General features: G+C 42.5%; 1 protein-coding gene across 1 annotated transcript in view; it reads left to right on the top strand.

Moving 5' to 3' along the window:
- LOC124032316 (sodium channel protein type 8 subunit alpha-like) overlaps positions 1-17500 on the top strand; it is a 126144-nt gene that overhangs the window by 6044 nt on the left and 102600 nt on the right. The window contains exon 2 of the mRNA XM_046344625.1: positions 5628-5957. Within this exon, the coding sequence (XP_046200581.1) occupies positions 5682-5957 (276 nt within the window). The 5' untranslated portion in view covers positions 5628-5681. The remainder of the gene's footprint in view (positions 1-5627; positions 5958-17500) is intronic.

Raw genomic sequence — 17500 nt, 5'->3', positions numbered from 1 at the left:
TTAGATCATGTAAAAGATAATACAAAGAAAAAAACAACCGTTTATTTAATTGTTTTTGTACCATCATTTTTGAAATGCAAGAGTAAGGCCATAATATATTATTCCAGCCCAGGTGCAATTTAGATTTTGGCATTTAGATTTTGGCAATGCATGTGCATTTGTGTTAAAAAAATTCTATCAAGACTGCCCAAATGTGCCTAATTGGTGTATTAATAACTTTTCAAGTTCATAACTGTGCACTCTCCTCAGACAATAGCATAGTATTCTTTCACTGTAATAGCTACTGTAAATTGGACAGTGCAGTTAGATTTGTCAGGACCCGGTTACGAACCCGGGTCTCCATATTGAGAAACAGTCACTAAACCAACTGAGCCACAGAACCCAGAAGATGAGGCAGACACAGCAGTACTTGAGACGGTGTATTTAATGAAGTAAAAAGTGAAGTTCTTCAGGAAAACATGTAACTCCACAACCTCAAAAGGAATTCCACAAGAACAAAGGCAATCCTCCAAGACAAAAAGGCAAATCCACAAGGTGGAAGGTAAAGCACAAAAAGCCTCAAAAGATACTCAAAAACAAACAAACAAGAACAAAAAAACAGAACTCCACAAGAGAGTCCACCGGGATCAACAAGCGCTCACAGAGTACTAGGGCTGGGTGCTAACATACAAACACAGAGCAAAGAACTGAGTAAAACAAAGGGTTTAAATACAATCAGGGGAAACGAGGCACAGGTGCAAATAATAATGGGGATCAAGGGAAAACAAAAGGTCAAAAGGCACAATGGGGGCATCTAGTGACCAAAAACCGGAACAACCCTGGCCAAATCCTGACAAGATTAACAAGAATTGAAGCTTTCTGCCAATATTAGATATGTCTATGTCTTGGGAAAATTTCTTGTTACTTACAACGTCATGCTAATCGCATTAGCCTACATTAGCTCAACCATCCCGTGAGGGGGGGGGGGCTATCTATAGAGATCCTTGAGAGTAGTGATGGACTGTTGCTTCTCTTTGCTTATTTGAGATGGTTGTGCCATAATATGGACTTGGTCTTTCACCAAATGTGTCTATCTTCTGTATACCACCCCTACTTTGGCACAACACAAGGTAGGGGTGGTATATTGTCCATAGGGTGTGTTCATTGTCTATAGTTTATTCCTGCCCATACCATAATCCCATCGCCACCATGGGGCACACTGTTCACAATATTGATATCAGCAAACCGCTCACCCACACATCACCATGCACACTGTCTGCCATCTGCCTGGTACAGTTGAAACCAGGATTCATCCATGAAGAGCACCCTTCTCCAGCGTGCCAGTGGCCATTGAAGGTGAGCATTTGCCCACTGAATCCGGTTACGACGTCGAACTGCAGTCAGATCAAGACCCTGGTGAGGACAGCGAGCACGGCAGAAGAGCTTTCCTGAGACGGTTTCTGACAGTTTGTGCAGAAATTCTTCTTTGTACAAACCCACAGTTTCATCAGCTGTCTGGGTGTCTGGTCTCAGATGATCCCCCAGGTGAAGAAGCAGGATGTGGAGGTTCTGGGCTGGCGTGGTTACACGTGGTCTGCGGTTTTGAGGCCAGTTGGACATTCTGACAAATGTTCTAAAATATTTAGATTTAAATCATTTATTAGATACTCCTATTCCGAGCGACTTACAGTAGAGAGTGCAGACATTTTCATATTTTTCCGTACTGGTCCCCCGTGGGAATCGAAACCCCTGACGTTGCAAGCGTAATGCTCTACCAACTGAGCAACAAAGAACTAAAACTATGTTGGAGACAGCTTATGGTAGAGATATTAACATTAAATGATCTGGCAACAGTCAGCATGCCAATTGCACACTCCCTCAAAACTTGAGACATCTGTGGCGTTGTGTTGTGTGACAAACTGCCTTTTATTGTCCCCGGCACAAGGTGCACCTGTGCATTTATTTGACTGTTTAATGAGCTACTTGATATGCCACATCTGTCAGGTGGGTGGATTATCTTGGTGAAGGATACATGCTCACTAACAGGGATGTAAACAAATTTGTGCACAAAATTTGAGAGAAATAAGCTTTGTGTGCCTATGGAACATTTCTGGGATCTTTTATTTCAGCTCATGAAACATGGGGCCAACACTTTACATGTTGCATTTATATTTTTTGTTCAGTATATATATTTAATTGAATGTCCTTTTCTATAACTGTTCTGTGCTTTGTCTGTTCTGTACTACGTTATATGTGGACCCCAGGAAGAGTAGCTTCTGCATGTGCAGTAGCTACTGAGGATCATAATAAACAAAACTAAATAAACTAACATCCCAGGCCTGAATCAACCACACATTTTATGCAAGATACGGCATCAGTATCTTCAATTGATAGAGAGCACAACTAATTGTCACGAGAATTTTCAATCCCAATGATAATAACTGACAATCAATAGCTCTGACCAATCCCCAAGATCTGTAATACCATGGGTTTAATAATAGTCAAAGACTCAGCTTATGCAAAAAGATAGTACAGTTTATTCAGAGAATGTTCTGAAGTCTATTATACAAAGACATCCATTTTATAGCTGCGCACATACTTCCACACAAACAGTAGATATCCTACGCACATACATACACAACGAACAGTAGGTGAGTTGTATCCACTGTTTATCACTACCAAGCAAGCAGTTCCATTCCTCTGAGATGAGAGAAACGTTGAGAAGAACTCCCTATGCTATCATATGTTCCTCAGAGGCCTAGCCAGGTCGGTCCAAACACAGTTTTAATTGTTCTTCGGGTATTTTGCTAGGCACCCACATCCAAGTTCAAATCCTAAACTACACCTTGCTCAGACAGTCTGTGTTTTTCCACTATATAGATACATTGTTTTAACCCAATTCCGACTAAATCTACACACATCATCAGATTATAATTTTATGATTCTAATCAATTTCATACAGTTATAAGGTTTCAGAGTGGAATTATTTTATCATTATCTTTCAACATATACATTATTTTAGCACTAATCTACAGTTGAAGTCGGAAGTTTACATGCACCTTAGCCAAATACATTTCAACTCAGTTTTTCACAATTCCTGACATTTAATCCTAGTTAAAATTCCCTGTTTTAGGGTTAGTTAGGATCGCCACTTTATGTTAAGAATGTGAAATGTCAGAATAATAGTAGAGAGAATTATTTATTTCAGCATTTATTTATTTCATCACATTCCCAGTGGGTCAGAAGTTTACATACACTCAATTAGTATTTGGTAGCATTGCCTTTAAATTGTTTAACTTAGATCAAACGTTTCGGGTAGCCTTCCACAAGCTTCCCACAATAAATTGGGTAAATTTTGGCCCATTCCTCCTGACAGAGCTGGTGTAACTGAGTCAGGTTTGTAGGCCTCCTTGCTCGCACACGCTTGTTCAGTTCTGCCCACAGATTTTCTATGGGATTGAGGTCAGGGTTTTGTGACGGCCACTCCAATACCTTGACTTTGTTGCCCTTAAGCCATTTTGACACAACTTTGGAAGTATGCTTGGGGTCATTGTCCATTTGGAAGACCCATATGCGACCAAGCTTTAACTTCCTGACTGATGTCTTGAGATGTTGCTTCAATATATCCACATAAGTTCCCAGCCTCATGATGCCATCTATTTTGTGAAGTGCACCAGTCCCTCCTGCAGCAAAGCAGCCCCACAACATGATGCTGCCATGCCCGTGCTTCACGGTTGGGATTGTGTTCTTCGGCTTGCAAGCCTCCCCCTTTTTCCTCCAAACATGACAATGGTCATTATGGCCAAATAGCCAAATAGTTCTAATTTCAGGTTATGTTGATATAGGACTCGTTTTACTGTGGATATAGATACTTCTGTACCTGTTTCCTCCAGCATGTTCACAAGGTCCTTTGCTGTTGTTCTGGGATTGATTTGCACTTTTTGCACCAAAGTACGTTCATCTCTAGGAGACAGAGTGCGTCTCCTTCCTGAGCGGTATTACGGCTGCGTGGTCCCATGGTGTTTATACTTGCTTACTATTGTTTGTACAGATGAATGTGGTACCTTCAGGCATTTGGAAATTGCTCCCAAGGATGAACCAGACTACTTTTTCTGAGGTCTTGGCTGATTTCTTTTGATTTTCCCATGTTGTCAAGCAAAGAGGCACTGAGTTTGAAGGTAGGCCTTGAAATACATCCACAGGTACACCTCCAATTGACTCAAATGATGTCAATTAGCCTATTAGAAGCTTCTAAAGCCATGACATCATTTTTTAAAATTTTCCAAGCTGTCAAGTTAGTATATTTAAACTTCTGACCCACTGGAATTGTGATACAGTGAATTATAAGTGAAATAATCTGTCTCTTAAACAATTGTTGGAAAAATGACTTGTCATGCACAACGTAGATGTCCTAACCGCCTTGCCAAAACGATAGTTTGTTAACAAGAAATGTGTGGAGTGGTTGAAAAACGAGTTTTAATGACTCCAACCTAAGTTTATGTTAACTTCCGACTTCAACTGTATATGAGCAATACACTAATTAGTATTTTCTTCAAATACAATATTCATGGAGCTAGCATTATATATTTTAATAAAATACAGGGTGTCCCTTACAGCATTTCAAGCCTTTGTCCCCGAAGCACCCTGTTTACTATAGTCCACTACTTTTGACCAAGACCCATAAGGCTGTGTAAACTATTGTATGTAGGGAATAGGTTGCCATTTGGATTGGGACTCGTGATCTAACATACTTGTTATATCTATCATACATGAAAGCCAATGACTCAAATTTGTTCTGTCATTCTACATCTGTAGTGTTTTCTCAAAATAGCAGCATCGTTATTTGATGTTTTAGTTGGTGTTTTTAGTTTGATGATCTCACATTTTAACCGTTATCTCGTTCAGTGTTAGCGTATCTGGGTCCCGCCACAAATTGCACCCTATTCCCTATATAGTGCACTGCCTTTGACCATGGCCCATAAAGCTCTGTACAGAAGTAGTGCACTATATAGGAAATAGAGTGTTATTTAGGACATATCCTGTGTTTTTTCTTCTTCTGTCAAGTCCGGACTGTACTGGTTCATTTCTGCGACGGCTCTGCTGTGAGAGAAAGATCTTCTCTTGCTCTGAAGCTTTTCTTTACCGTAGAAAAAACAGGCAGAGAGTACTTGCGTTCAAAATGGCACCCTATATAGTATTTGGGTCAAGACTAATGGGTGTGCCATCTTGGATTCACATAAATTGTAACGCTAAATATTACTTCTCCATGTCCAGTTCACACACATACATCTTTCTGTTATGATATTCATGTATAATATTTACAAACATTTCTAAAGAATTCAAACTATAAAATATTGAATGACTTGTATTTTCAAGAGAAGACCATGAAAATCACAAGAGGCTCAACAATAGGACAGCCCATCTCTACACAGTCTAATCTGTTCTGATGATCATTGGGCTCTGCTTCCTCAACTCTCTTGCTCTTTTGAAGGAAACAGGCACCACTCACTCTTGTGCATATTCCCTTCAAATGCTCTTGTGATTTTTGGTTTTACCTTGATTCATATTTTGTTGAGCACCTTCTATTACCCTTCTAACTCTGCTCTCTTGGCTCATTTGTTCTTCTTTACTCTCTCTCATTCCCCCAGAGCTGGTTTTAGTGGATGGGCCAATACTTAAAAAAGTAGCTACAGGATGACAACATGGCTGCTCCCCTTATGGCACCACCAGGACCTGACAGCTTTAAATATTTTACCGCGGAAACATTGGCTAACATCGAGCTCCGGATCAACGAGGAGAAGAACAAACCGGCGCCCAAACAGGACAGCAGTCACCGTGACGACGACGACGACAACAAACCCAAGCCCAATGGCGACCTGGAGGCTGGGCGGAATCTGCCCTTCATCTATGGCGACATCCCTCCTGGAATGGTGGCTACACCACTGGAGGACCTGGACCCTTTCTACCAGGCTCAGAAAGTAATGACAAAACACACGCCTCCTCCTTATCTCTATCCTCCATCAGACACACACACACATCCATGGCCTTGCTTTGTCTCAACACCTTACATCACAGATATAGTAAGAGGAATAAGTGATGTCATGTGACTAAGATTGTATTACTGTTTTAGATACCGATAGTTTCACTGTGTAGTTGTTCGTAGTGCCATTAAATATTATAGTACAAAATATGTGATACATGTTTCAATATGCTACTACATGTAAATGCATCACTGTAAAAGGACTAGTAGAGAGAATACTACAGACACAGTGGAATCATTGACAAAATATGAAATGTATTAATGAAATACATTAAAATCACAACTTAGGTTTCTTTGAATCAAAGTAAAAACAAAACAAAATATTACAGTAAAACGTCAACTGCAGTGTTCCTCACCTTGCTTACTGTAAAAAGCAAAACAAAAGATTGATTACTGTACTTCTATATTTCCATCAACCCTTTCTTGTGGATTTGGCCACAGGTTCTCATCCACATCACAATGGATGTTTTCATTAGCCAAACATCTTGGGAAGAATCTTCGGGCGAATCCAGGCCTGACACTGGTCTGCCGTGATGTCATTGCATGTGTCATCTATGGCCTGGAGAAGGGTGGCTTGTTTGTGAGGGCGCCTATCATATACCTTCCACCTCCTTTCCTCAATCAGGTTGAGGAAAGGAGAGTATGGGGGTAAGTACAGGGTGGTAAATTGTGGATGAGCCTGAAACCATGCTTGCACCATTTGAGCATGGTGGAACCTGACATTATCCCACACAATGACATAGGTCACATCATCAGCTCTACAGACCTTCAGCTCGTCAAGGAAGGTTACAAGGAGAGTTGCATTATATGATCCAATACGAGGTCCGTGTCCCACCACACTATCTTCCGATAAAGCCGCACACATGGTGATGTCGGCCCCACGTTGTCCAGAGACTTGGATGGTTGGCTCTCCTCCTTGTCTTGGCCAGGTTGAAGCCTGCCTCATCCAAAAAGAGGAATTTGTGATGGTTTGCGTCAGCATCCATCTCCATCACCCTCTAAAAATACATTTTGGGAAAATAATTACTGATTACATTGATGTAGAATTTTGGGGGAATTTTTCACAACAGGCATCTTGCTCCACTCTGTCAGCATTTCTTTCCAAAGGCACACGGTATAGCTGTTTTTCTTTCAAAAGGCACACGGTATAGCTGTTTTTCTTTCCAAAGGCACACGGTATAGCTGTTTTTCTTTCAAAAGGCACACGGTATAGCTGTTTTTCTTTCCAAAGGCACACGGTATAGCTGTTTTTCTTTCCAAAGGCACACGGTATAGCTGTTTTTCTTTCCAAAGGCACACGGTATAGCTGTTTTTCTTTCCAAAGGCACACGGTATAGCTGTTTTTCTTTCCAAAGGCACACGGTATAGCTGTTTTTCTTTCAAAAGGCACACGGTATAGCTGTTTTTCTTTCAAAAGGCACACGGTATAGCTGTTTTTCTTTCCAAAGGCACACGGTATAGCTGTTTTTCTTTCCAAAGGCACACGGTATAGCTGTTTTTCTTTCAAAAGGCACACGGTATAGCTGTTTTTCTTTCAAAAGGCACACGGTATAGCTGTTTTTCTTTCAAAGGCACACGGTATAGCTGTTTTTCTTTCCAAAGGCACACGGTATAGCTGTTTTTCTTTCCAAAGGCACACGGTATAGCTGTTTTTCTTTCCAAAGGCACACGGTATAGCTGTTTTTCTTTCAAAAGGCACACGGTATAGCTGTTTTTCTTTCCAAAGGCACACGGTATAGCTGTTTTTCTTTCCAAAGGCACACGGTATAGCTGTTTTTCTTTCCAAAGGCACACGGTATAGCTGTTTTTCTTTCCAAAGGCACACGGTATAGCTGTTTTTCTTTCCAAAGGCACACGGTATAGCTGTTTTTCTTTCCAAAGGCACACGGTATAGCTGTTTTTCTTTCCAAAGGCACACGGTATAGCTGTTTTTCTTTCCAAAGGCACACGGTATAGCTGTTTTTCTTTCCAAAGGCACACGGTATAGCTGTTTTTCTTTCCAAAGGCACACGGTATAGCTGTTTTTCTTTCCAAAGGCACACGGTATAGCTGTTTTTCTTTCCAAAGGCACACGGTATAGCTGTTTTTCTTTCCAAAGGCACACGGTATAGCTGTTTTTCTTTCCAAAGGCACACGGTATAGCTGTTTTTCTTTCCAAAGGCACACGGTATAGCTGTTTTTCTTTCCAAAGGCACACGGTATAGCTGTTTTTCTTTCCAAAGGCACACGGTATAGCTGTTTTTCTTTCCAAAGGCACACGGTATAGCTGTTTTTCTTTCCAAAGGCACACGGTATAGCTGTTTTTCTTTCCAAAGGCACACGGTATAGCTGTTTTTCTTTCCAAAGGCACACGGTATAGCTGTTTTTCAGCATGCGTACAATAGTGTGCAAACTTATGGCTTTCACATTATTGAACATGTCATCATTGTCTATGATGGGATGCCAAATTTCTGTAAGGTGAATATAATTTCTGGCCCGAACCAAATTGACCACAGCCCACTCTTGTTGGTTAGTCAGAATTTTGCCTCTGCCTCCCCTATTTGGCCTAGTCTCAATTCTTCAGGGAAAATGACAGTGAGAACACATTTACTCACATCACCTACTCTATGGTACACATTGGCATGCAGTATAAAGTCATTTAACAATTGAGAGTAGCCTAACGTTTAGTGCATGCTGAAGACTTACCGGTTCTCATTGCGGAAAGTTGATCTTCTGAGGTTTGGTTGAATCATTGTAGCTGCCTCAGTCATTTTCATGCCATGATTTACAACTATTGCTCAGATTTCATTGGACACTCTTTGCTGTTGCTGCTGCAGTCTTGGTCCTTGGCCTTGTCCTCTACCACGTTCCCCCACACCTCTCCGACGAGGCCCACAACCACCTCTCAGAATGGGTGCTTGGTCCTTGGCCTTGTCCTCTACCACGTTCCCCCACACCTCTCCGACGAGGCCCACAACCACCTCTCAGAAGGGGTGCTTGGTCCTTGGCCTTGTCCTCTACCACGTTCCCCCACACCTCTCAGACGAGGCCCACAACCACCTCTCAGAAGGGGTGCTTAGTCCTTGGCCTTGTCCTCTACCACGTTCCCCCACACCTCTCAGACGAGGCCCACAACCACCTCTCAGAAGGGGTGCTTAGTCCTTGGCCTTGTCCTCTACCACGTTCCCCCACACCTCTCAGACGAGGCCCACAACCACCTCTCAGAAGGGGTGCTTGGTCCTTGGCCTTGTCCTCTACCACGTTCCCCCACACCTCTCAGACGAGGCCCACAACCACCTCTCAGAAGGGGTGCTTGTCCCCTGCCTTTCCTTTCACCACCACGTCTTCCTCGTCTTCCTCCTCCCACTGCTTGACCTCTATTGTGACCTGGATCACCTGCCGGCTCCATGTTATCACTGTGTTGTTGTAAGGGGATACCACTCATTTCACTATATACACTCGTACCACAATGTGAAATTAAATCATCAGTAACGAGTTGGTAGTATTGGAAAAGCAATTACAAGGGCCTACATACACTCACTGGCCACTTTATTAAGTTATAACGCAAATAGCCTGCTCCTTCGAACAGCGAATCATGTGGCTGCCTGCAACTCAATATAAAGAGTATATAGAGTAGAGAGATTTAGTTATTGTTCGACCAAACATTAGAACAGGCAAGATGCGTAAGGTGCCACACATTGTGGTTCCAGCATCTCAAAAACAGCTGCCCTCCTGGGATTTATACACACTACAGCCTCTAGAGTTTACAGAGAATGGTACGATAAACAAAACACATTCAGCGCGTGTCAGTTCTGTGGGCAAAAACACCTTGTTAATGAGAGAGGTCAGAGGGGAATGTGCAGACTCATTCAAACTAACTGAAAGGCCACAAATGCTCAAATAACAGCTGTTTAAAACAGTGGTGTGGAGAAGGGCATCTCTTAACGTACAACACTGTGAATAATTTAGGCTGTTGTGGAGAACAAAGGGGGTCCTACCCAGTACTAGATAGGTGTTCCTAATAAAGTGGCCGGTAGGTGTACAGTAATGTGAAATCTGAAAACATGGTCTGGAAAAGCGATACATGGGACCATAGAAACAGTGTCTGATAAAGAATGATGATGAAATTTTACATCCATAGATAATGTAGTCCAATTGGTTCATGTTCCACGGTAATTGGTGTCAATGGATCTCGTTATCCTGAAACTTTCATGATCTAAACATGGAATATTGTTTGTCAGTTTCCATAAAACTATGCAACAGTTACTTATCATTTTGAGCAGTTGTATCAATTGATACTTAGATCATTGTAATGAAGTGAAAAGACAGCCATCTCAGATGTAATGTGTGAATTGATAGTTAGATCATTGTAATGAAATGAATAGACAGCCATCTCAGATGTAATGTGTGAATTGATAGTTAGATCATTGTAATGAAATGAATAGACAGCCATCTCAGATGTAATGTGTGAATTGCATTTTGAAATGGTAATACTTTGATGTTAAGTTGTGTCATTTTGAACAGGTGATTTTAGTTCAATGAACAAATGATCTTAGCTTTATGTGTATTGTATCCAAGCAATTTGAAAACGTGTTAAAAGAGTTTTAAAAAATGTGCACTTTGATCATCAGTTGTGAGTTTTGTGTGAGTTTAGAGTTTTGAAAAATGACATCAAGATGCTGAAATTAGTGCCAAAGTGGTTGTAAAAACCCCCAGTAAAGAACAGGGAAAACAGGGATGCTAGTGATAGGCCTAACTGTCTTCTGAAGGCCAGTATGTAAAGGTTTTCCCTAAAAGACTTCCAATTAATTTACTGCAGTGGGCTAAATCAGTTTCTTGTTAGTCTTAAACAAATCTTCTTTGGAGCAAAAGTATACACCTCACCCACATGGTTATAGGCTTCAAAAAAATAAAGAATACACTTGTCAGATATAAAGTTGAAATGTAATACATTTTGAGTTTGCATCCCAATATTACATTATACATCACAGAAGACTGAAAAATAACTAAACCGTTTGACATAAAATTACCAGATTGTTGGAGGATTAAAAAAAAAAATGTTTAGGCCAATACGTCTTTTGACTGCAGGAAAGGGTTGTGGGCCTCCCGAGTGACGCAGTGGTCTAGGTCACTACAGATCCAGGTTCGATCCCGGGCTGTGTCGCAGCCGGCTGAGACGCACAATTGGCACAGCGTCGTCCAGGTTAGGGGAGGGTTTGGCCGGCGTGGATGTCCTTGTCCCATCGCGTTCTAGCTTCTCCTGTGGCAGGCCGGGTGCATACACGGTCGCCAATTTTACGGTTTTTCCTCCAACAAATTGGTGCGGCTGGCTTCCAGGTTCAGCGAGCAGTGTGTCAAGAAGCGGTGCGGCTCGGCAGGGTCGTGTTTTGGAGGAAAAGGGCTACATCCTAACTAGCGTCTGCCTACCTGTCAGAATGATTATTTACATCAATCCAGTGGCCATTTGTTTTGAAAATCTCATGTGTCCTACAGAATCAGCACCAACCAAACAGTGCTAGGTGCCTGCACAGTTGAATTGAAAGTGGTCTCCTGATGTTGTTTAAGCACATTGTTGTGGACTTAGATCATATGTTGTTGTTTTTCTATTAAAAAGTGTGACTTTGAGAGCGGAACCGCCCCCCAAATTTTTTACATCTTTTGACAAAGTTGACGGCCTCATTTCACTAGTAGGCTGATACCAAAATGAAGACACTCATTCAGAGGCTGTAGTGTAGTTAGTATGTGTTAATAATTCCATATCTGGCCATTTCTTATGACTTTAAATTCTTATTTCTTCTTATCGTAATGTTTTCATTCCATTATTAGCCTATTTGCATAGTACAGTTTGAGTTGGCCTGACTGAAAGAGCAATGTGGGATTGATCATTTTAGGTCATTCATAGTGTATGTCACTGTTTGTCATATAATTTTTCACACAGGGCGCTGTCCTGTCGCCGTGGAAATATTATAGTATACCCACTTCTCCACGTACCACTACAACACTGTTCATAGCCAGGGGTGAATGTAAGGCGGAACGGTCCGGTACGGCGTCCCAGCAAAATAAATAGTGGGGCCCATACTGGTAAAACATGAGCCTATCACAATAATGAAACCAAAATGTCAAGAAAACTGTGAGCTACTAGACCATTATTTATCATTACTGCATGTCAGAGGCATGACAAAGACTCCAAAATGCGATATGGTTCAACGAGAACACTGGCATTCTGGCAGAGATGATTGGCCGAAACCGAGACAGTGAAGGCATTCATTCTGGCCTAATGACAATCTCCAAATGTCACTAGACTTTTTGGTGTTTTGTGTAACAGTGTCTTTCCATTCAGCACTGTTTGGAGGCTGGTAATATGTTGAGAGTTTCACCACTGTTTGGAGGCTGATAATATGTTGAGAGTTTCACCACTGTTTGGAGGCTGGTAATATGTTGAGAGTTTCACCACTGTTTGGAGGCTGGTAATATGTTGAGAGTTTCACCACTGTTTGGAGGCTGGTAATATGTTGAGTGTTTCACCACTGTTTGGAGGCTGGTAATATGTTGAGAGTTTCACCACTGTTTGGAGGCTGGTAATATGTTGAGAGTTTCACCACTGTTTGGAGGCTGGTAATATGTTGAGAGTTTCACCACTGTTTGGAGGCTGGTAATATGTTGAGAGTTTCACCACTGTTTGGAGGCTGGTAATATGTTGAGAGTTTCACCACTGTTTGGAGACTGGTAATATGTTGAGAGTTTCACCACTGTTTGGAGGCTGGTAATATGTTGAGAGTTTCACCACTGTTTGGAGGCTGGTAATATGTTGAGAGTTTCACCACTGTTTGGAGGCTGGTAATATGTTGAGAGTTTCACCACTGTTTGGAGGCTGGTAATATGTTGAGAGTTTCACCACTGTTTGGAGGCTGGTAATATGTTGAGAGTTTCACCACTGTTTGGAGGCTGGTAATATGTTGAGAGTTTCACCACTGTTTGGAGGCTGGTAATATGTTGAGAGTTTCACCACTGTTTGGAGGCTGGTAATATGTTGAGAGTGGATGAAGGTGTGCGGATAACATAGTAAAAGGAACCCTTTGAAGTGATTGACAATCATATGAAAACACAATGACTGGTTGCGTTTATGCCACAAGAAAAAGTAATGCATTTTAAAAGTGACATTTTTGTTGTTGTTTATGACCAGGCCCACAGAGATGCTAATGAATTAATAGCGATTTTAAATATAATTATATGATTAGGCCCCACGGCCGGCTCGCCCATTAGGCAAAATTAGGCAGCCGTTTGACAAGGGCGGCATTTTTCGAGCTAAACTAACCAAGACGCACCTCCAACAATACATACCTCACATTATTCTGCCCCAAAACAGTGATAACTCCTCTCACTCAGTGGCATCAGGGCTATACAGATGAGCGCTGATGCCGCCCTAAGCAGTGCCTACTTTGCCGAAGGCAGGGCTGTAAAATAATTAGCTTGTCCATGCCCAGCGCTCCACCAACACTCCACCAACACTAGATTACAGGCTGAGTAGTGCAGTCTGTGTAGAGTACGGGCTGAGTAGTGCAGTCTGTGTAGAGTACGGGCTGAGTAGTGCAGTCTGTGTAGAGTACAGTCTGTGTAGAGTACAGTCTGTGTAGATTACAGGCTGAGTAGTGCAGTCTGTGTAGAGTACGGGCTGAGTAGTGCAGTCTGTGTAGAGTACGGGCTGAGTAGGGCAGTCTGTGTAGAGTACGGGCCGAGTAGTGCAGTCTGTGTAGAGTACGGGCTGAGTAGTGCAGTCTGTGTAGAGTACAGTCTGTGTAGATTACAGGCTGAGTAGTGCAGTCTGTGTAGATTACAGGCTGAGTAGCGCAGTCTGTGTAGAGTACGGGCTGAGTAGTGCAGTCTGTGTAGAGTACGGGCCGAGTAGTGCAGTCTGTGTAGAGTACGGGCTGAGTAGTGCAGTCTGTGTAGAGTACAGTCTGTGTAGAGTACAGTCTGTGTAGATTACAGGCTGAGTAGTGCAGTCTGTGTAGATTACAGGCTGAGTAGCGCAGTCTGTGTAGAGTACGGGCTGAGTAGTGCAGTCTGTGTAGAGTACGGGCCGAGTAGTGCAGTCTGTGTAGAGTACGGGCTGAGTAGTGCAGTCTCTGTAGAGTACAGGCTGAGTAGTGCAGTCTGTGTAGAGTACAGTCTGTGTAGAGTACAGGCTGAGTAGTGCAGTCTGTGTAGAGTGCAGTCTGTGTAGAGTACAGTCTGTGTAGAGCACAGTCTGTGTAGAGTACAGTCTGTGTAGAGTATAGTCTGTGTAGAGTACAGTCTGTGTAGAGTACAGTCTGTGTAGAGTACAGGCTGAGTAGTGCAGTCTGTGTAGAGTATCGTCTGTGTAGTGTACAGTCTGTGTAGAGTATAGTCTGTGTAGAGTACAGTCTGTGTAGAGTATAGTCTGTGTAGAGTACAGTCTGTGTAGAGTACAGTCTGTGTAGAATACAGTCTGTGTAGAGTTCAGTCTGTGTAGAGTACAGTCTGTGTAGAGTACAGTCTGTGTAGAGTACAGTCTGTGTAGAATACAGTCTGTGTAGAGTTCAGTCTGTGTAGAGTACAGTCTGTGTAGAATACAGTCTGTGTAGAGTTCAGTCTGTGTAGAGTACAGTCTGTGTAGAGTACAGTCTGTGTAGAGTTCAGTCTGTGTAGAGTACAGTCTGTGTAGAGTTCAGTCTGTGTAGAGTTCAGTCTGTGTAGAGTACAGACTGTGTAGAGTACAGACTGTGTAGAGTACAGTCTGTGTAGAGTACAGTCTGTGTAGATTACAGTCTGTGTAGAGTGCAGTCTGTGTAGAGTACAGTCTGTGTAGAGTACAGTCTGTGTAGAGTACAGGCTGAGTAGTGCAGTCTGTGTAGAGTACAGTCTGTGTAGAGTACAGTCTGTGTAGAGTTCAGTCTGTGTAGAGTACAGTCTGTGTCGAGTACAGTCTGCGTAGAGTACAGTCTGTGTAGAGTACAGTCTGTGTAGAGTACAGTCTGCGTAGAGTACAGTCTGTGTAGAGTACAGTCTGTGTAGAGTACAGGCTGAGTAGTGCAGTCTGTGTAGAGTACAGGCTGTGTAGAGTACAGGCTGTGTAGAGTACAGACTGTGTAGAGTACAGTCTGTGTAGAGTACGGGCTGAGCAGTGCGTGTCAATTCAATAGAATCCTACTCCGACGCGTTCTGCCTACAACAACATCTCTTGCATAGTTTGTTTTGTTTCGGTATCTTGCATTGAAAGTGGCTAATATTACGTGTCACAATTGCCTCAGTAAAGGGAAACATTGATGGTGTTAACAGGGAAAACTCTAGAACAGTGATCACCAACCTTTTCTGAGTCAAGATCACTTTGAGTCAAAATGCAAGCCGAGATCTACTGCTCAGATTTTTTAAAACTTGACTTATAAAACGTAAGTCTATGCAACATTAACCAATTAAAAACAGTACTGTAGCAATTAGGTTTGTGCAGTAAGCTACAGTTGAAGTCGGAAGTTTACATACACTTTGGTTTGAGTGATTAAAACTTTTTCAACCACTCCACAAATTTCTTGTTAACTAACTATAGTTTTGGCTAGTCGGTTAGGACATCTACTTTGTGCAATTTTTCCAACAATTGTTTACAGACAGATTATTTCACTTAGAATTCACTGTAACACAATTCCAGTGGGTCAGAAGTTTACATACACTAAGTTGGCTGTGCCTTTAAACAGCTTGGAAAATTCCAGCAAATTCTGTCATGGCTTTAGAAGCTTCTGATAGACTAAATGACGTAATTTGAGTCAATTGGAGGTGTACCTGTGGATTTATTTCAATGCCTACATACTAATACATACTAATTGAGTGTATGTAAACTTCTGACCCCCTGGGAATGTGATGAAAGAAATACATGCTGAAATAAATAATTCTCTCTACTATTATTCTGATATTTCACATGCTTAACCTATAGTGGTGATCCTAACTGACCTAAGACAGGGAATTTTTACAAGGATTAAATGTCAAATGTTGTGAAAAACTGAGTTTAAATGTATTTGGCTAAGGTGTATGTAAACTTTCGACTTCAACTGTATAGACCCAATACATTATCACCACATATGGGCTTTGATTGAATTTCTCTGCCAATGCATTGTTCGTGCCATTTATATACAATTATTTTTAAAAGGTATAATCACACCGGTAATAGATCCGTTGCTGTATTACTGGTGAGGCACAGCTGAGTGAGTATACATTTACATAATTAGCTTTTTATTTTACTGGGCTGATGGTGCCTGTATCTGATGTTCAGTCTCAACGGAGGGAGAGAGCAGCAGACTGAGGGTCAGTCTCAGCGGAGGGAGAGAGCAGCAGACTGAGGGTCAGTCTCAGCGGAGGGAGAGAGCAGCAGACTGAGGGTCAGTCTCAGCGGAGGGAGAGAGCAGCAGACTGAGGGTCAGTCTCAGCGGAGGGAGAGAGCAGCAGACTGAGGGTCAGTCTCAGCGGAGGGAGAGAGCAGCAGACTGAGGGTCAGTCTCAGCGGAGGGAGAGAGCAGCAGACTGAGGGTCAGTCTCAGCGGAGGGAGAGAGCAGCAGACTGAGGGTCAGTCTCAGCAGAGGGAGAGAGCAGCAGACTGAGGGTCAGTCTCAGCAGAGGGAGAGAGCAGCAGACTGAGGGTCAGTCTCAGCGGAGGGAGAGAGCAGCAGACTGAGGGTCAGTCTCAGCGGAGGGAGAGAGCAGCAGACTGAGGGTCAGTCTCAGCGGAGGGAGAGAGCAGCAGACTGAGGGTCAGTCTCAGCAGAGGGAGAGAGCAGCAGACTGAGGGTCAGTCTCAGCAGAGGGAGAGAGCAGCAGACTGAGGGTCAGTCTCAGTGGAGGGAGAGAGCAGCAGACTGAGGGTCCACCTGTCAACATCCCTCCAGTCTCCCTTTCCTCCACTCACACTGACCAAAAAGGACGGTCTTCCAGCTGATGGCCAAACTCGAGTCGCACCGCATTATTTCTGCACAAATTCATGTTGTTACTCCTATGAACAGAGAAAGTGAAATATTCTTAGATATTAAAAAAGACCCAGCCCGCTAATAATGACAACATCTCCTATAGACTTTCCTACTCATTCATTACTGCTGCAGTGCTTGTTGTAGCGCTGTGTGGAAATAGGAAGAACACACATTTTATGTCTTATAAAAGTGTTGATGTTGAATACAAAGTGTTGAATGCAAAGTGTTGAATACAAAGTGTTGACAGTGCTGAGTAAGAACTTAAACATGAACTCAGTCATAAAAACAGCAGCTCTTTACTGTATTCCTTGACAGTCTCTCTCTAGTTGTGGTTTTAAACGTTTAGAAACAGTATCAACTTTGTTGAAGCTTTCTTTTACGTCTTTACTGCAGATACGGTAGTCTGAGCCATCTGATTGACCAGTGGTAGGCCCATGGTGCACTGCTTCTTGACACACTGTTCGCTTAACCAATGTGTCGGTAGTTACACTGTACAACTGGCAACCGAAGTCAGCATGCATGCGCCCTGCC

The sequence above is a fragment of the Oncorhynchus gorbuscha genome, linkage group LG03 (genome assembly GCF_021184085.1).
Source record: "Oncorhynchus gorbuscha isolate QuinsamMale2020 ecotype Even-year linkage group LG03, OgorEven_v1.0, whole genome shotgun sequence".
In the NCBI taxonomy this organism is placed as follows: domain Eukaryota; kingdom Metazoa; phylum Chordata; class Actinopteri; order Salmoniformes; family Salmonidae; genus Oncorhynchus; species Oncorhynchus gorbuscha.
Note: the sequence above shows the minus strand (reverse complement) of the source record. Positions and strands in the feature narration are given on the sequence as shown.